This window comes from Balaenoptera acutorostrata, chromosome 10 (assembly GCF_949987535.1).
Source record: "Balaenoptera acutorostrata chromosome 10, mBalAcu1.1, whole genome shotgun sequence".
NCBI lineage: Eukaryota > Metazoa > Chordata > Mammalia > Artiodactyla > Balaenopteridae > Balaenoptera > Balaenoptera acutorostrata.
In genome coordinates, this window is record NC_080073.1 from 7,115,191 (window position 1) to 7,130,350 (window position 15,160).

Genomic DNA, 15,160 nt, shown 5'->3' on the forward strand with positions numbered 1-15,160 from the left:
TGGGGACCCTGAACTGAAACAGCAGTCACAGCAGTAGCTGAGACCTGTATGAGTGGCATGAACTTGGAGCTTTCACACGTGAAGCAGCACAGCAAACCTGTGTAGGCACATACCCCCAACTTACTGGTGAAGAAAATGGCAAGAAGGTCAAGAGCTGCCCTGGGCCGTCCACCACCATATGCTAAAACCACCACTGGCATCCAGATCGGTCTCAGCTCAGAACTCTCAAGGGTGGAATCCGGGACCTGGTGCTGGGGCTCCTCAGCCGTAATCAAGGAGTGGAGCTCGTGCCAGGCCTTTATGTGCGCACACACCGATGAAAAAGGTCAGGCCGCTCACTGCAGGAGGCTGTCTGCACAGATAAGTGTGGACCCCTCTTCTGCCTGTTCTTTGTCCATTTTTCAGCAGCAGAATCCCTGTTGTGAAATAATTCTTAGATCATAACATATAAAATTGGAAAAAGTGTAACTACATTGGTTGAAGTGAGGATAGAGAGGCCTGGCCCACTAGGCCTCCAAAAGCATTCCGCAAAATCCTACCTTCCCAGAACAATAGAAAAATTGCTGCTTCTTCTCTTCCGTTATTCAGATGTGAAAAGAAAGGCCAAGGAAGCACCTTTGCTCAGGCTTCTCAATGGACACAAATTACACTGAATTCTAGTTAGCTCTACATATCTGCCTTCCCTAACAAGCTCTGTGCTCAAGAGGGCAGGCCTGGTCCTCCTTACAGTGCCTGCTACCATCTACAAATGAATAATGAGAAGGGACTGGTCCCATGTCACACAGTGGGTTAGTGATACATCATTGGGCTCCTGGCCATAGGCTGTATTCATAGCTTACACCACCAGAATCAGTCTGAATAATCTAGAAGTAAATGAAATTACCACTGTCAACAGTTTATGCTTAGGCTGGTAACATGTTAGCCATTCCTGGTGTAAGGGAAATACCTCCAATTTGTTACAACAAAACAGGCCAACCAAGTGCAATGCCATGTTGTGTCCATCTTCAGGACAGTTGCCAAGCCCAAATGAGAGGAATGTAAGGGTAATTTAAAAGATAGAGAATTCTAGTTAGGGCAAGATGGCAGTAGCAGCCACACTGATTTTCAATCCTTTCACAAAAGCAAAGCAACTAGGATAGCAAAAGAAACCCCCGGATGACATTCAGGTAGCTCCTCAAACTCTGAAACATCAAGGAGTAGGGCCAAACCATTCATAACGGGGAGATTTCCACTTCCACACATGAAGGATTCACAGCTCCATGAGTTTCCCCTCACGCCATTAACAACTAGAAAAACACAAAATCCATGAAACAACTGCTTTCCGATGTAGGACAACAGGCAGTGTTTGGAAGAAGAGGAAAAAGTGGGCGTGGGAGGGGAGCACCACAATTGCCGCAGCTTTCTTCCTAGAGGCAGTTCCCAGGAAAGGGCAGGGAAACAGAATCCAGAGCAGCCTCACTGAGTTAAAAAGACACATGAGAGTTCAGAAAGGCAAAGGTAGCATTTACACAGCAGAGTACTAGAGAAAAGGGAGCTGCTCAGAGACAGCCAGCTCCTGGGATGTTCAGGAGGGTCTCCTAGACTTTTGACCAAGTACTAAGCTGCTTATGGGAAGGGTGAAACTCTCGTGACTGAAAAGCAGTAGACCAAACAATTCCTGGAACTCAACAGAGGGCGAGTAGTTCATGTTCCCAAGAACCAGAGTGCAACAGCTTCACCATACAAAGGGCACTGGGTCGAGTCCTAAGAAAGATCATGCATCAATAATGGTGCATCTTCAATCAGGTCTAGAGTAAAGGCTGCTCTGGACCGTAAAAGCAAGCCTTGAAAGCATCAAACTGATCCACCAATAATTTCACTTCCTGCCAGATCAAAGCCCAACATTCTTTAAAGAAATAACAAGGAAATTCAGCATGTGACAGCATAAAATTTACAACGTCCATCACCTAATCCAAACTTACTGGGCAGGCAAAGAAGCAAGCAAATGACCCATAACCAGGGGAGGAAAAAGTGAATAGCCACAGACTCAGAAAGGAGAGAGACCATGGAATTAGCAGATGACTACCTTAAAAACAGCTATTATATATATGTTCAAGAATGTAAAGGAAAATGAACATAAGAAAAATGGGAGATATAAGAAAGTTGCAAATGGTGTCTCTAGAAATGTCTCTAGAAATTAAATATCTGAAGTGAAAAATACACTGGATGGTAGTAAAAGCACATTAGACACTGCCATAGGAAAGAACAGTACATCTGAAGACAGCAAAAGAAACTATGCAAACTGAAGCACAGAGAGAAAAACTGACAAGACAAAACAAAACAAAAATAACAGGCAACTGTGACTACAGTATTAAATAGTCTAAAATATGTGTAAGTTGGATTCCAAAGAAGACACAAAAAAATGTTTAGAGAAACAGCCAAAATTTCTCAACTGGATTTGAACTATAACCTTACAGATTCTAGGAAATTAAAGAAAGCCAAGCAGAAGAAAATACACATACACACACACAATAATAAGACTGAAATTTTTTTAAAAATTATATAAGCAGTCAGAAAAAAAAAGACATATTACATACAGAGGAAAAAATATAAGAATGACAGCCAACTTCTCGTTAGAAATTATACAAATCAGACTTCCCTGGTGGAGCAGTGCTTAAGAATCTGCCTGCCATGGGCTTCCCTGGTGGCGCAGTGGTTAAGAATCTGCCTGCCAATGCAGAGGACACGGGTTCGAGCCCTGGTCTGGGAAGATCCCACATGCCGCGGAGCAACTAGGCCCATGAGCCACAACTACTGAGCCTGCGCATCTGGAGCTTCTGCTCCGCAACGTGAGAGGCCTGCGCACCGCGATGAACAGTGGCCCCCACTCACAACTAGAGAAAGCCCTCGCACAGAAACAAAGACCCAACACAGCCAAAATAAATAAAAAAATAAATAGCGTTCCCTTAAAAAAAAAAAAGTTAAGAATCTGCCTGCCAATGCAGGGGACATGGGTTCTAGCCCTGGTCCAGGAAGATCCCACATGCCATGGAGCAACTATGCCCATGCGCCACAGCTACTGAGCCTGCGCTCTAGGGCCCGTAAGCCACAACCACTAAAGCCCATGCACCCAGAGCCCATGCTCCACAACAAGAGAAGCCACTGCAATGAGAAGCCTGCGCACCGCAACGAAGAGTAGCCCCCACTCACCACAACTAGAGAAAGCCCAAATGCAGCAACAAAGACCCAACGCAGCCAAAAATAATAAATAAAATAAATAAATCTATAAAAAAATGGTTCTAGAACAAGAAATTTCAGATAAAGTAGACTTTAGAACAAGAAATACTTACAAGGGATAAAAAGGGGCATAATAGCAAAAGGGTCAATTCATCAAGAAGGCAACAATCCTAAATATGTATGCACTTAAAATAGAGCTTCAAAATATGTGAAACAAAAACTCACAGAACTGAAGTCAGTTACAATTCCACTTGGAGATCTCAACACTCCTCTTTCAGTAGTAGAAAACATAGGACCCTAAAAAACAGTAAAGTTAAAGAATACATAAACAAACCTATCAATCAATTTAACCTAACAGACACTCATAGAACATTCTACCCAGCAATACTTAAACGCATTCAAGTACATCTGGAACACTCATCAAGACAGACTAATTTCTGGACCCTACAACAAACTTTTAACACATCTAACAGAATTAAAATGATCTAGAACATATTCTCAGACTATAATGGAAGTAACCTAGAAATCAATAATAGAATACTTGGAAAATCCTCAAATATTTGGAAATTTAAGGAATACATCTAAATTACTCATGGGTCAAAGGAAAAATATCACATTAAAAATAGTTACCTATAGAGGAAAGAAGGAACATAATGAAGGGGACAGGAATGGAAGATAATAGTCTCTGCATGTACCTTATCTTATACTATTGACTTGGGAACCACATAATGTTTAATAATTAACAAATAAAGGGGAAAAATCCCTAAACACTGAAAAAACAATTGGATGTAATGTGAGTTATATATCAAGCCCATGGCATAACCACACAGAGAAAGTATTTAACTCATTTGACTGTATACTCCTAAGGCTGCATTTAGTAGTTTTGTGGTTTGTAGTAATTGTCATAGTCTTATTTTGAATGTATTATGTTGATACTGTAAGTAAGATACAGAAAGATAGAGATAATTTTGTTAATGTAATTACAAACCAAGATTTTTAAGATGAAGGAAGGAATTTAAGTATAAAAGCCAAGAAGTGAAAGCACTGTGACCTTAAGTTTTACTTGGAAATAACAGTATTAACTCATGACCTATATTTCTCCTTCTAAAAACTATGTTTTTCTCATCTATGCACTGAAAAGGCCTAGAAGGAATACTAGTAGTTAGCATCCAATTTGTGGTCTTTAAAAACTATTTCCCACTAAAAGAAACCAAAACTTCTTAGAGAAATGGCAAATTAAGGTCAGAAGCAGGAAGGACACACACAACATGAGGCCAGGATTTCTTAATGAGACAGAAAGAAAACAAACTATTAAAAACGATAGGGTTGTGTCAAAAGCACACAGGAATAAACTCATCAAATATGGAAGCATCAAAAAGAAAACGACTATTATGGATTGAAACACGTATATTTTAAGAAAAAAATCCATGAGATTGGTTCAAGATGGCAGAGTAGAAGGACATGAGCTCACTCCCTGTTGGGAGAGCACCGGAATCAAAACTAACTGCTGAACAATCATGGACAGGAAGACACTGAAACTCACCAAAAAAGATACCCCCCATGCAAAGACAAAGGAGAAGCCGCAATGAGACAGGAGGAGGGGCACAATCACAATACAATCAAATCCCATAACTGTTGGGTGGGTGATTCACAAACTGGAGAACACTTATACCACAGAAGTCCACCCACTGGAGTGAAGGTTATGAGCCCCACGTCAGGCTTCCCAAACTACGAGTCCGGCAATGGGAGGAGGAATTCCTAGAGAATCAGACTTGGAAGGCTAACGGGATTTGACTGCAGGACTTCGCCAGGACTGGGGGAAACAGAGACTCCCCTCTTGGAGGGCACACACAAAGTAGTGTGTGCATCAGGACCCAGAGGAAGGAGCAGTGAACCCACAGGAGACTGAACCAGACCTACCTGTTAGTGTTGGAGGGTCTCCTGCAGAGGTGGGGGGCGGCTGTGGCTCACCATGGGGACAAGGACACTGGCAGCAGAAGTTCTGGAAAGTACTCCTTGGCTTAAGCCCTCCCAAAGTCTGCCATTAGCCCCACCAAAGAGCTGGAAAGGCTCCAGTGCTGGGTCTCTTCAAGCCAAACAACCAACAGGGAGGGAACCCAGCCCCACCCATCAGCAGACAAATGGATTAAAGTTTTACTGAGCTCTGCCCACCAGAGCAAAACCCAGCTCTACCCACCACCAGTCCCTCCCATCAGGAAGCTTGCACAAGCCTCTTAGATAGCCTCATCCACCAGAGGGCAGTCAGCAGAAACAAGAACTACAATTCTGTAGCCTATGGAAGGAAAACCACATTCACAGAAAGATAGACAAAACAGAAAGGCAAAGGACTTTGTACCAGATGAAAGAAAAAGATAAAACCCCAGAAAAACAACTAAATGAAGTGGAGATAGGCAACCTTGCAGAAAAAGAATTCAGAATAATGATAGTGAAGATGATCCAGGACTTCGGAAAAACAATGGAGGCAAAGATCGAGAAGGTGCAAGAAATGTTTAACAAAGACCTGGAAGAATTGAAAAACAAACAAACAGAGGTGAACAATACAATAACTGAAAGGAAAAATACACTAGAAGGAATCAATAGCAGAATAACAGAAGCAGAAGAACGGATAAGTGACCAGGAAGACAGAATGGTGGAATTCACTGCCGTGGAACAGAATAAAGAAAAAAGGATGAAAAGAAATGAAGACAGCCTAAGAGACCTCTGGGACAACATTAAACGCAACAACATTCGCATCATAGGGGTTCCAGAAGGAGAAGAGAGAGAGAAAGGACCTGAGAAAATATTTGAAGAGATTATAGTCGAAAACTTCCCTAACATGAGAAAGGAAATAGCCACCGAAGTCCAGGAAGCACAGAGTCCCAGGCAGGACAAACCCAAGGAGAAATACACCAAGACACATAGTAATCAAATTGACAAAACTTAGAGACAAAGAAAAATTATTGAAAGCAGCAAGGGAAAAACAACAAATAACATACAAGGGAACTCCCAAAAGGTTAACAGCTGATTTCTCAGCAGAAACTCTACAAGCCAGAAGGGAGTGGCACGATATAATTAAAGTGATGAAAGGGAAGAACCTACAACCAACATTACTCTACCCAGCAAGGATCTCATTCAGATTCGACGGAGAAATCAAAAGCTTTACAGACAAGCAAAAGCTAAGAGAATTCAGCACCACCGAACCAGCTCTACAGCAAATGCTAAAGGAACTTCTCTAAGTGAGAAGCACAAGAGAAGAAAAGGACCTACAAAAACAAACCCACAACAATTAAGAAAATGGTAATAGGTACATATCGATAATTACCTTAAATGTGAATGGATTAAATGCTCCAACCAAATGACACAGGCTCACTGAATGGATACAAAAACAAGACCCATAGATATGCTGCCTACAAGAGACCCACTTCACACCTAGGGACACGTACAGACTGACAGTGGGGGGATGGAAAAAGATATTCCATGCAAATGGAAATCAAAAGAAAGCTGGAGTAGCAATACTCATATCAGATAAAATAGACTTCAAAATAAAGAATGTTACAAGAGACAAGGAAGGACACTACATCATGATAAAGGGATCAATCCAAGAAGAAGATATGACAATTATAAATATATATGCACCCAACATAGGAGCACCTCAATACATAAGGCAACTGCTAACAGCTATAAAAGAGGAAATCGACAGTAACACAATAATAGTGGGGGACTTTATCACCTCACTCACACCAATGGACAGATGATCCAGACAGAAAATTAATAAGGAAACACAAGCTTTAAATGACACAACAGATCAGACAGATTTCATTGATATTTATAGGACATTCCGTCCAAAAACAGCAGATTACACGTTCTTCTCAAGTGCACATGGAACGTTCTCCAGGATAGATCACATCTTGGGTCACATATCAAGCCTCGGTAAATTTAAGAAAACAAATCATATCAAGCATCTTTTCCGACCACAACACTATGAGATTAGAGATCAATTACAGGGGAAAAAAACGTAAAAACACACAAACACATGGAGGCTAAACAATATATTACTAAATAACTAAGAGATCACTGAAGAAATCAAAATATACCTAGAGACAAATGACAATGAAAACACGACAATCCAAAACCTATGGGATGCAGCAAAAGCAGTTCTAAGAGGGAAGTTTATAGCAATACAAGCCTACCTCAAGTAACAAGAAAAATCTCAAATAAACAATCTAACATTACACCTAAAGGAACTAGAGAAAGAAGAACAAACAAAAACCAAAGTTAGCAGAAGGAAAGAAATCATAAAGATCAGAGCAGAAATAAATGAAATAGAAACAAAAAAAAACAATAGCGAAGATCAATAAAACTAAAAGCTGGTTCTTTGAGAAGATAAACAAAATTGATACACCTTTAGCCACACTCATCAAGAAAAAGAGGGAGAGGACTCAAAACAATAAAATTAGAAATGAAAAAGGAGGAGTTACAACAGACACCACAGAAATAGAAAGCATCATAAGAGACTACTACAAGCAACTCTCTGCGAATAAAATGGACAACCTGGAAGAAATGGACAAATTCTTAGAAAGGTATAACCTTCCAAGACTGAACCAAGAAGAAATAGAAAAGATGAAAAGACCAATCACAAATAAGGAAATTGAAACTGTGATTAAAAATCTTCCAACAAAAAAAGTCCAGGACCAGATGGCTTCACAGATGAATTCTATAAAACATTTAGAGAAGAGCTAACATCCATCCTTCTCAAACTCTTCCAAAAAATTGCAGAGGAAGGAACACTCCCAAACTCATTCTATGAGGCCACCATCACCCTGATAACAAAACCAGACAAAGATACTACAAAAAAAAAATTACAGACCAATATCACTCATAAATATAGATGCAAAAATCCTCAACAAAATGGTCGCAAACAGAATCCAACAACACATTAAAAGGATCATACACCATGAGCAAGTGGGATTTATCCCAGGGATGCAAGGATTCTTCAATATATGCAAATCAATCAATGTGATACACCATATTAACAAATTGAAGAAGAAAAACCATAGGATCATCTCAATAGATGCAGAAAAAGCTTTTGACAAAACTCAACACCCATTTATGATAAAAACTCTCCAGAAAGTGGGCAAAGAGGGAACCTACCTCAACATAATAAAGCCTATCTACCACAAACCCACAGCAAACGTCATTCTCAATGGTGGAAAACTGAAAGCATTTCCTCTAAGATCAGGAACAAGACAAGGATGTCCACTCTCACCACTATTATTCAGCATAGTTTTGGAAGTCCTACCACGGCAATCAGAGAAGAAAAAGAAATAAAAGGAATACACATTGGAAAAGAAGAAGTAAAACTCACTGTTTGCAGATGACATGATACTATACATAGAGAATCTTAAAGATGCCACCAGAAAACTACTAGAGCTAATCAATGAATTTGGTAAAATTGCAGGATACAAAATTAATGCACAGAAACCTCTTGCATTCCTAGACACTAACAATGCAAGATCAGAAAGAGAATTGAAGGAAACAATCCCATTCACCACTGCAACAAAAAGAATAAAGTACCTAGGAATAAACCTACCTAAGGAGGTAAAAGACCTGTACTCAGAAAACTATAAGACACTGATGAAAGAAATCAAAGATGACACAAATAGATGGACAGATATACCATGTTCTTGGATTGGAAGAATCAATACTGTGAAAATGACTATACTACCCAAAGCAATCTACACATTCAATGCAATCCCTATCAAATCACCAATGGCATTTTTTTACAGAACTAGAACAAAAAACCTTAAAATTTTTATGGAGACACAACAGACCCTGAATAACCAAAGCAGTCTTAAGGGAGAAAAACGGAGCTGGAGGAATCAGACTCCCTGACTTCAGACTATACTACAGAGCTACAGTAATCAAGACAATATGGTACTGGCACAAAAACAGAAATATAGATCAATGGAACAGGATAGAAAGCCCAGAGATAAACCCAGGCAACTATGGTCAACTACTCTATGACAAACGAGGCAAAGATATACAATGGAGAAAAGACAGTCTCTTCAATAAGTGGTGCTGTGAAAACTGGACAGCTACATGTAAAAGAATGAAATTAGAATACTCCCTAACACCATACACAAAAACAAACTCAAAATGGATTCGAGACCTAAATGTAAGACCGGACACTATAAAACTCTTAGAAGAAAACATAGGAAGAACACTCTTTGACATAAATCACAGCAAGATCTTTTTGGATCCACCTCCTAGAGTAATGGAAATAAAAACAAAAATAAACAAATGGGACCTAATGAAACTTCAGAGTTTTTGCACAGCAAAGGAAACCATAAACAAGACGAAAAGACAACCCTCAGAATGGGAGAAAATATTTGCAAACGAATCAACGGACAAAGGATTAATCTCCAAAATATATAAACAGCTCATTCAGCTCAATATTAAAGAAACAAACACCCCAATCCAAAAATGAGCAGAAGACCTAAATAGACATTTCTCCAAAGAAGACATACAGACGGCCACGAAGCACATGAAAAGATGCTCAACATCACTAATTATTAGAGAAATGCAAATCAAAAGTACAATGAGGTATCACCTCACACCAGTTAGAATGGGCATCATCAGAAAATCTACAAACAACAAATGCTGGAGAGGGTGTGGAGAAAAGGGTACCCTCTTGCACTGTTGGTGGGAATGTAAATTGATACAGCCACTATGGAGAATATGGAGGTTCCTTAAAAAACTAAAAATAGAATTACCATATGACCCAGCAGTCCCACTACTGGGCATATACCCAGAGAAAACCGTAATTCAAAAAGACACATGCACCCCAATGTTCATTGCAGCACTATTTACAATAGCCAGGTCATGGAAGCAACCTAAATGCCCATCAACAGACGAATGGATAAAGAAGTTGTGGTACATATGTACAGTGGAATATTCCTCGGCCATAAAAAGGAACGAAATTGAGTCATTTGTTGAGACGTGGATGGATCTAGAGACTGTCATACAGAGTGAAGTAAGTCAGAAAGAGAAAAACAAATATCGTATATTAACACATGTATGTGGAACCTAGAAAAATGGTACAGATGAGCCAGTTTGCCAGGCAGAAGTTGAGACACAGATGTAGAGAACAGACATATGGACACCAAGGGGGAAAAATTGCGGTGGGGTGGGGATGGTGGTGTGCTGAATTGGGCGATTAGGATTGACATGTATACACTTATGTGTATAAAATTGATGACTAATAAGAACCTGCAGTATAAAAAAACAAACAAAACAACTAATACTAAACTTTCATTGGGTTATTTGTATGGAAATATGTTAATATAAATGTTTCAGACATTACATGAAATTTCTAAAAATCATATGTTCTGGTATAATATTATAAGTCATAATCCTAGTTATTACTTTAAAATGTATATCTCAGAAATAACTAATTTTCTTGTCAACTGCATTATTATGAACTTCCATCAAATCTTTAACTGTGGTCATTTTTAAGTCTTTTGTCATTTACAGACAGTTCTGGGTGTACTCTGATGCTTTTGCAAATATGTTCCTATAAAAGGGTTTCATCTTCAAGAAATTCATGGAAAAGACTCTGACAAGTACAGGTTTCTGGTAACTGACTGTACTGCTGAACTGAAGGAATAAGCATTTTCAGAACTCTAATGAAAAACTGATGAACTTATAAAAGTGCTAACAAAAGATCAAGATGAAAAAAAAATTAATTACATGGGACTGAGTGAACTGATGAGGATGAGTATAATTTTTGTGACTTTGTTTGAATTAAAAAAAAAAATCCCACAAGGACTCAGAGGCAAAGAATATACAAATCAATTTTCACTGCAAAGTAAAGGAGCTGTTACAGTGGAGGATTACTGGACTGAATGTCAATATTATGACACAGTATGAGTGTGTTTCATGTTTGGTAATTGCAATCATTGTTGCTTTTGTTGTGGTCATCCATGTACAATGCTTGGTGTCAGTCTATTTATCTCTTGTAAAAATAAAATACAGTGTGTGTGTGTGAATGAATAAATTAAATAAATAAATAAACAAACAAACTCAAAATGGATTACAGACCTAAATGTAAGACCGGACACTATAAAACTCTTAGAGGAAAACAAAGGAAGAACACTCTTTGACATAAATCACAGCAAGATCTTTTTGGATCCACCTCCTAGAGTAATGGAAATAAAAACAAAAATAAACAAATGGGACCTAATGAAACTTAAAAGCTTTTGCAAAGCAAAGGAAACTACAAACAACACCAAAAGACAACCCTCAGAATGGGAGAAAATATTTGCAAACGAACCAACAGACAAAGGATTAATCTCCAAAATGTATAAACAGCTCATGCAGCTCAATATTAAAAAAAGAAACAACCCAATCCAAAAAATGGGCAGAAGACCTAAATAGACATTTCTTCAAAAAGACATACAGATGGCCAAGAAGCACATGAAAAGATGCTCAACATCACTAATTATTAGAGAAATGCTAATCAAAACTACAATGAGGTTATCACCTCACACCAGTTAGAATGGGCATCATCAGACAATCTACAAACAATAAATGCTGGACAGGATGTGGACAAAAGGGAACCCTCTTGCACTGTGGGTGGACATGGAAATTGATACAGCCACTATGGAGAACAGTATGGAGGGTCCTTATAAAACTAAAAATAGAATTACTGCATGACCCAGCAATCCCACTCCTGGGCATATAACCAGAGAAAACCGTAATTCAAAACAACACACGCACCCCAATGTTCATTGCAGCACTATTTACAATAGCCAGGACATGGAAGCAACCTAAATGCCCATCCACAGATGAATGGATAAAGAAGATGTGGTGCGTATGTATATACAATGGAATATTACTCAGCCATAAAAAGGAATGAAATTGGGTCATTTGTAGAGACGTGGATGGATCTAGAGACTGTCCTTATCTTGAACATTAGTAAGTAGGAAAAAAATCATGTATTTTTCTTGCCTTTCCTGTACAAACTGTATATCAACGTGATAAAATAATTGCTGAAGGAAAAAATGCTAATAAATGTAGAAACAAACAACAGAAAAAGAATCAGGTTTAGGTAAGGGGGTTGTTGTAGACTAAGAGAGTGTGTTTTATCTGTTAAAGATACACACTGAAGATTTTAAGGCTGAAATTACATGATTGCTGAGATTTGCTTTTAGAATATTCCCCCCAAAGGAAAAACAGTATGGGGATAAATACACAAAGCAAGATGCTAATAAATGTTGAAACTGATGATGAATGCTTGTGGAGACTCATTGTATTACTCTCTCTGCTTTCTTTGTAACTTTGAAATTTTCCAGAATAAGAAGTTCAAATATACATGGAGAGAGAGTTTATCTTACATACGGCCAAATTTTCTGCTGGAAACATTATTTTATAATCAGAAAGGAAGTGCCTGAGATACTTCTTAAAATACAGAATCTCAGGCCCCACTGCAGACTTACTGGATCAGAATCCAAAGATAAGGCATAAAAAAGTCTGCTTTCTTACTGCTTCCCCTGTGAATCCACTGCAGCCCAGCACAAGTCTGCACCCTGCGGTTGAGATTAGATGACCCTACAGGCCTCACCCTGAGATCCTAGGGCTCTTAGCCATCCCTAGACTGCGCTACCTGTAGCTCTGAGAACAGTTTCAGCACAGTGGTTGGCAGGGGGTGCGGGGAGTCAAGCTACAGAGTTTGGAGGGACCAGTACCCATAAGGAACAGGATACAGGGACAGGAAATTCTGCCTGGACACGGTAGCATGAGGGCAAGAAGGCATCAATAGACCTTTCCAGGATTAGAGAGACCTGGGCATATTTTAACGCTGAGGGCAAAAGCTGTTGGAGAGAAAGACTTAAGATAGGAGACCAATACTGGGGGCTCCAGCCCCACGATGGCAGGAGAACAGGGAAGCCCCAGTGGGAGAGGCTGGGTTTGGAGCAGGAGGGATGAGACAGCCCTGGGCTAAGGATGTGGAAGTTGTAAGAGTGACACCCATGATGATCTAGAACTCGTCCAGTGCAGTAGCCGTGAGCCACAAGTAGCTGCTGAGCACTGGAAATGTGGCTGGTCTGAACTGAAATGTGCTGTGAAAATATAATACACAATGGATTTTGAAAATTTAGTAAAAAGAAAACCAGTGCAAAATACCTAATTAACATTGATTACATGTCAAATTGATAGTATTTTGGATATATTACAGTATATTATTAAAATTGATTGTATCTGTTTCTTTTTGCATTTTTTAATGTGACTCCTAAGGAATTTTTAACTGCATGACTGGCATGATACTTCTAGTGATCGATGCTGTTCTACAAGTTATGGAAGCCAGAACAGGGAGAAAAAGATAAGCCCCGCCAAGGAGCCCTAGCTATCTCAAAAAAATGAAACCCGTTTCTATTACCCCAGAATCTGCCTCATTCAGACCAAGGTTTGGCCAAATTCATGAAAAAACTCCTTGCTCAGCCGACTACTTAACAGTACAAACAGAATGACAGTGGAAAGCGTACACAATCTGTTCTCAGACACCACTGACATATAGCAGTTAATTCAGTGATGATGTGTCCTTATCTGTGGATGAGGCCGGGCCCTCAAGACCCTGCCGTGGGAAGGAAACCACCAACCAGCAAGCAATCCAGAGGAAGGTTCAGAGAAGGAGACAGACGGACAGACTGGCCTTGGCATTATCCACACTCAAACGAGGGGAAACACGTGCTGGGGCAAGTCGGTCCTCCCCCCCGAGCCACCCAGTCCTCCTCAAAGGCCTCTGGGCTCAGGTCTGCGTGCGTCCCCACCCCATCTACACCCCGTCCACAGCCGGGGGTGGGCAGCGAGGTACTTTCTGGGTGCCGCCTCCCCCTCCCTCAGTGTATCCGGCATCCTTCCTTCCTCCCTCCCCCAACCAGCCTCCGCTCTGCGGGATGTGCTCCTCCGGGTGCTTTCCAGCCCGCAGGCCACCTTTCTGCTCCGGAAGGGAACGCAGCAGCCGGCGTGGCTGTTTGCCTGCGGGGTGTTATCTAAGATCAACACTGGCAGCTCCTGTCTCCAGGGCCGGGACTGAAGGAGGCCTCACGTCTCCATGGGGCCTGGTCACCGTAGTCCGTTTGGGGTTTTGGGGGGCGGGGGGACCACGCTCTGAAACAGCTGCAGGCCTTCTCTAGCATCTCCCTACCTGCTCCACCTTCAGCCCTTCTAAGCCCCGAAGCCCAGAGGCATCAGCTCAGGTGGCCCGCAAGAGCGAAGGCCTCCAGGTGACACGCTTACACTCTGCTGGGACTGCGGGAGGATTCCGGCCCCCCAGTGCACTGGTGGTGAGAAGTTTTCCAGCAGGAGGTACTCAGTCCCCACATTCTACTGAGGGGCTCAGTCCAGCCCCTCCTGGGCACCCACTGTCCCTAGAGTCTCCACAAGGGTCCAGTGCCCCCTGACGACCATCTCAGTCGGGCAGTCATTGGATGACCAGCGTTCTGCTGGCTCCCCTGCCCCATCCCATCCTGCTCAGGAGCCTGGCTGGGCGTCCGGGCACTGCCACTGAGGGCTGCGTGGCTTTGGGGAAAGTGTGGTCCCTGTGGCATTCAGGTTTTCTCCCCGTGAAATAAGGGTGCAGCCTCCCAGGTCTTTAAGGTCGTGTTCTGTCACTCCTCTGCTCAAGAGCCTTCAGTGGCCTCCCTCTTCCAGATCAAGCCCAAACTCCTTGGGCCACCAGCTTCCAAACTGCTTATCCCAGCCCCGCACCTCCGTCTAGGCCTTTTCTTACAACCCGCCCCATTACCACCCTCCTCCGAGCACCCAGCCTTCTCACTGGGGCCACAAACAGTCTACACCCATGCCTGCTGTTCCCCTCCGCTCCTGCCCCTCTGCCTGCAGCGGTGCCCTCCCTTCAAAGCCCTGCTCCACTTCTGCCGCCTGG

At 41.4% G+C, this 15,160-nt stretch overlaps 1 protein-coding gene across 1 annotated transcript in view; it reads left to right on the forward strand.

The window, feature by feature from the left end:
• Nucleotides 1–13,481, forward strand: part of SEC13 (SEC13 homolog, nuclear pore and COPII coat complex component) — a 66,864-nt gene extending 53,383 nt beyond the window's left edge. The window contains exon 9 of the mRNA XM_057555829.1: nucleotides 10,799–13,481. Coding sequence (XP_057411812.1) covers nucleotides 10,799–10,855 — 57 coding nt within the window. The 3' untranslated portion in view covers nucleotides 10,856–13,481. The remainder of the gene's footprint in view (nucleotides 1–10,798) is intronic.
• Nucleotides 13,482–15,160: the final 1,679 nt, after the last annotated feature.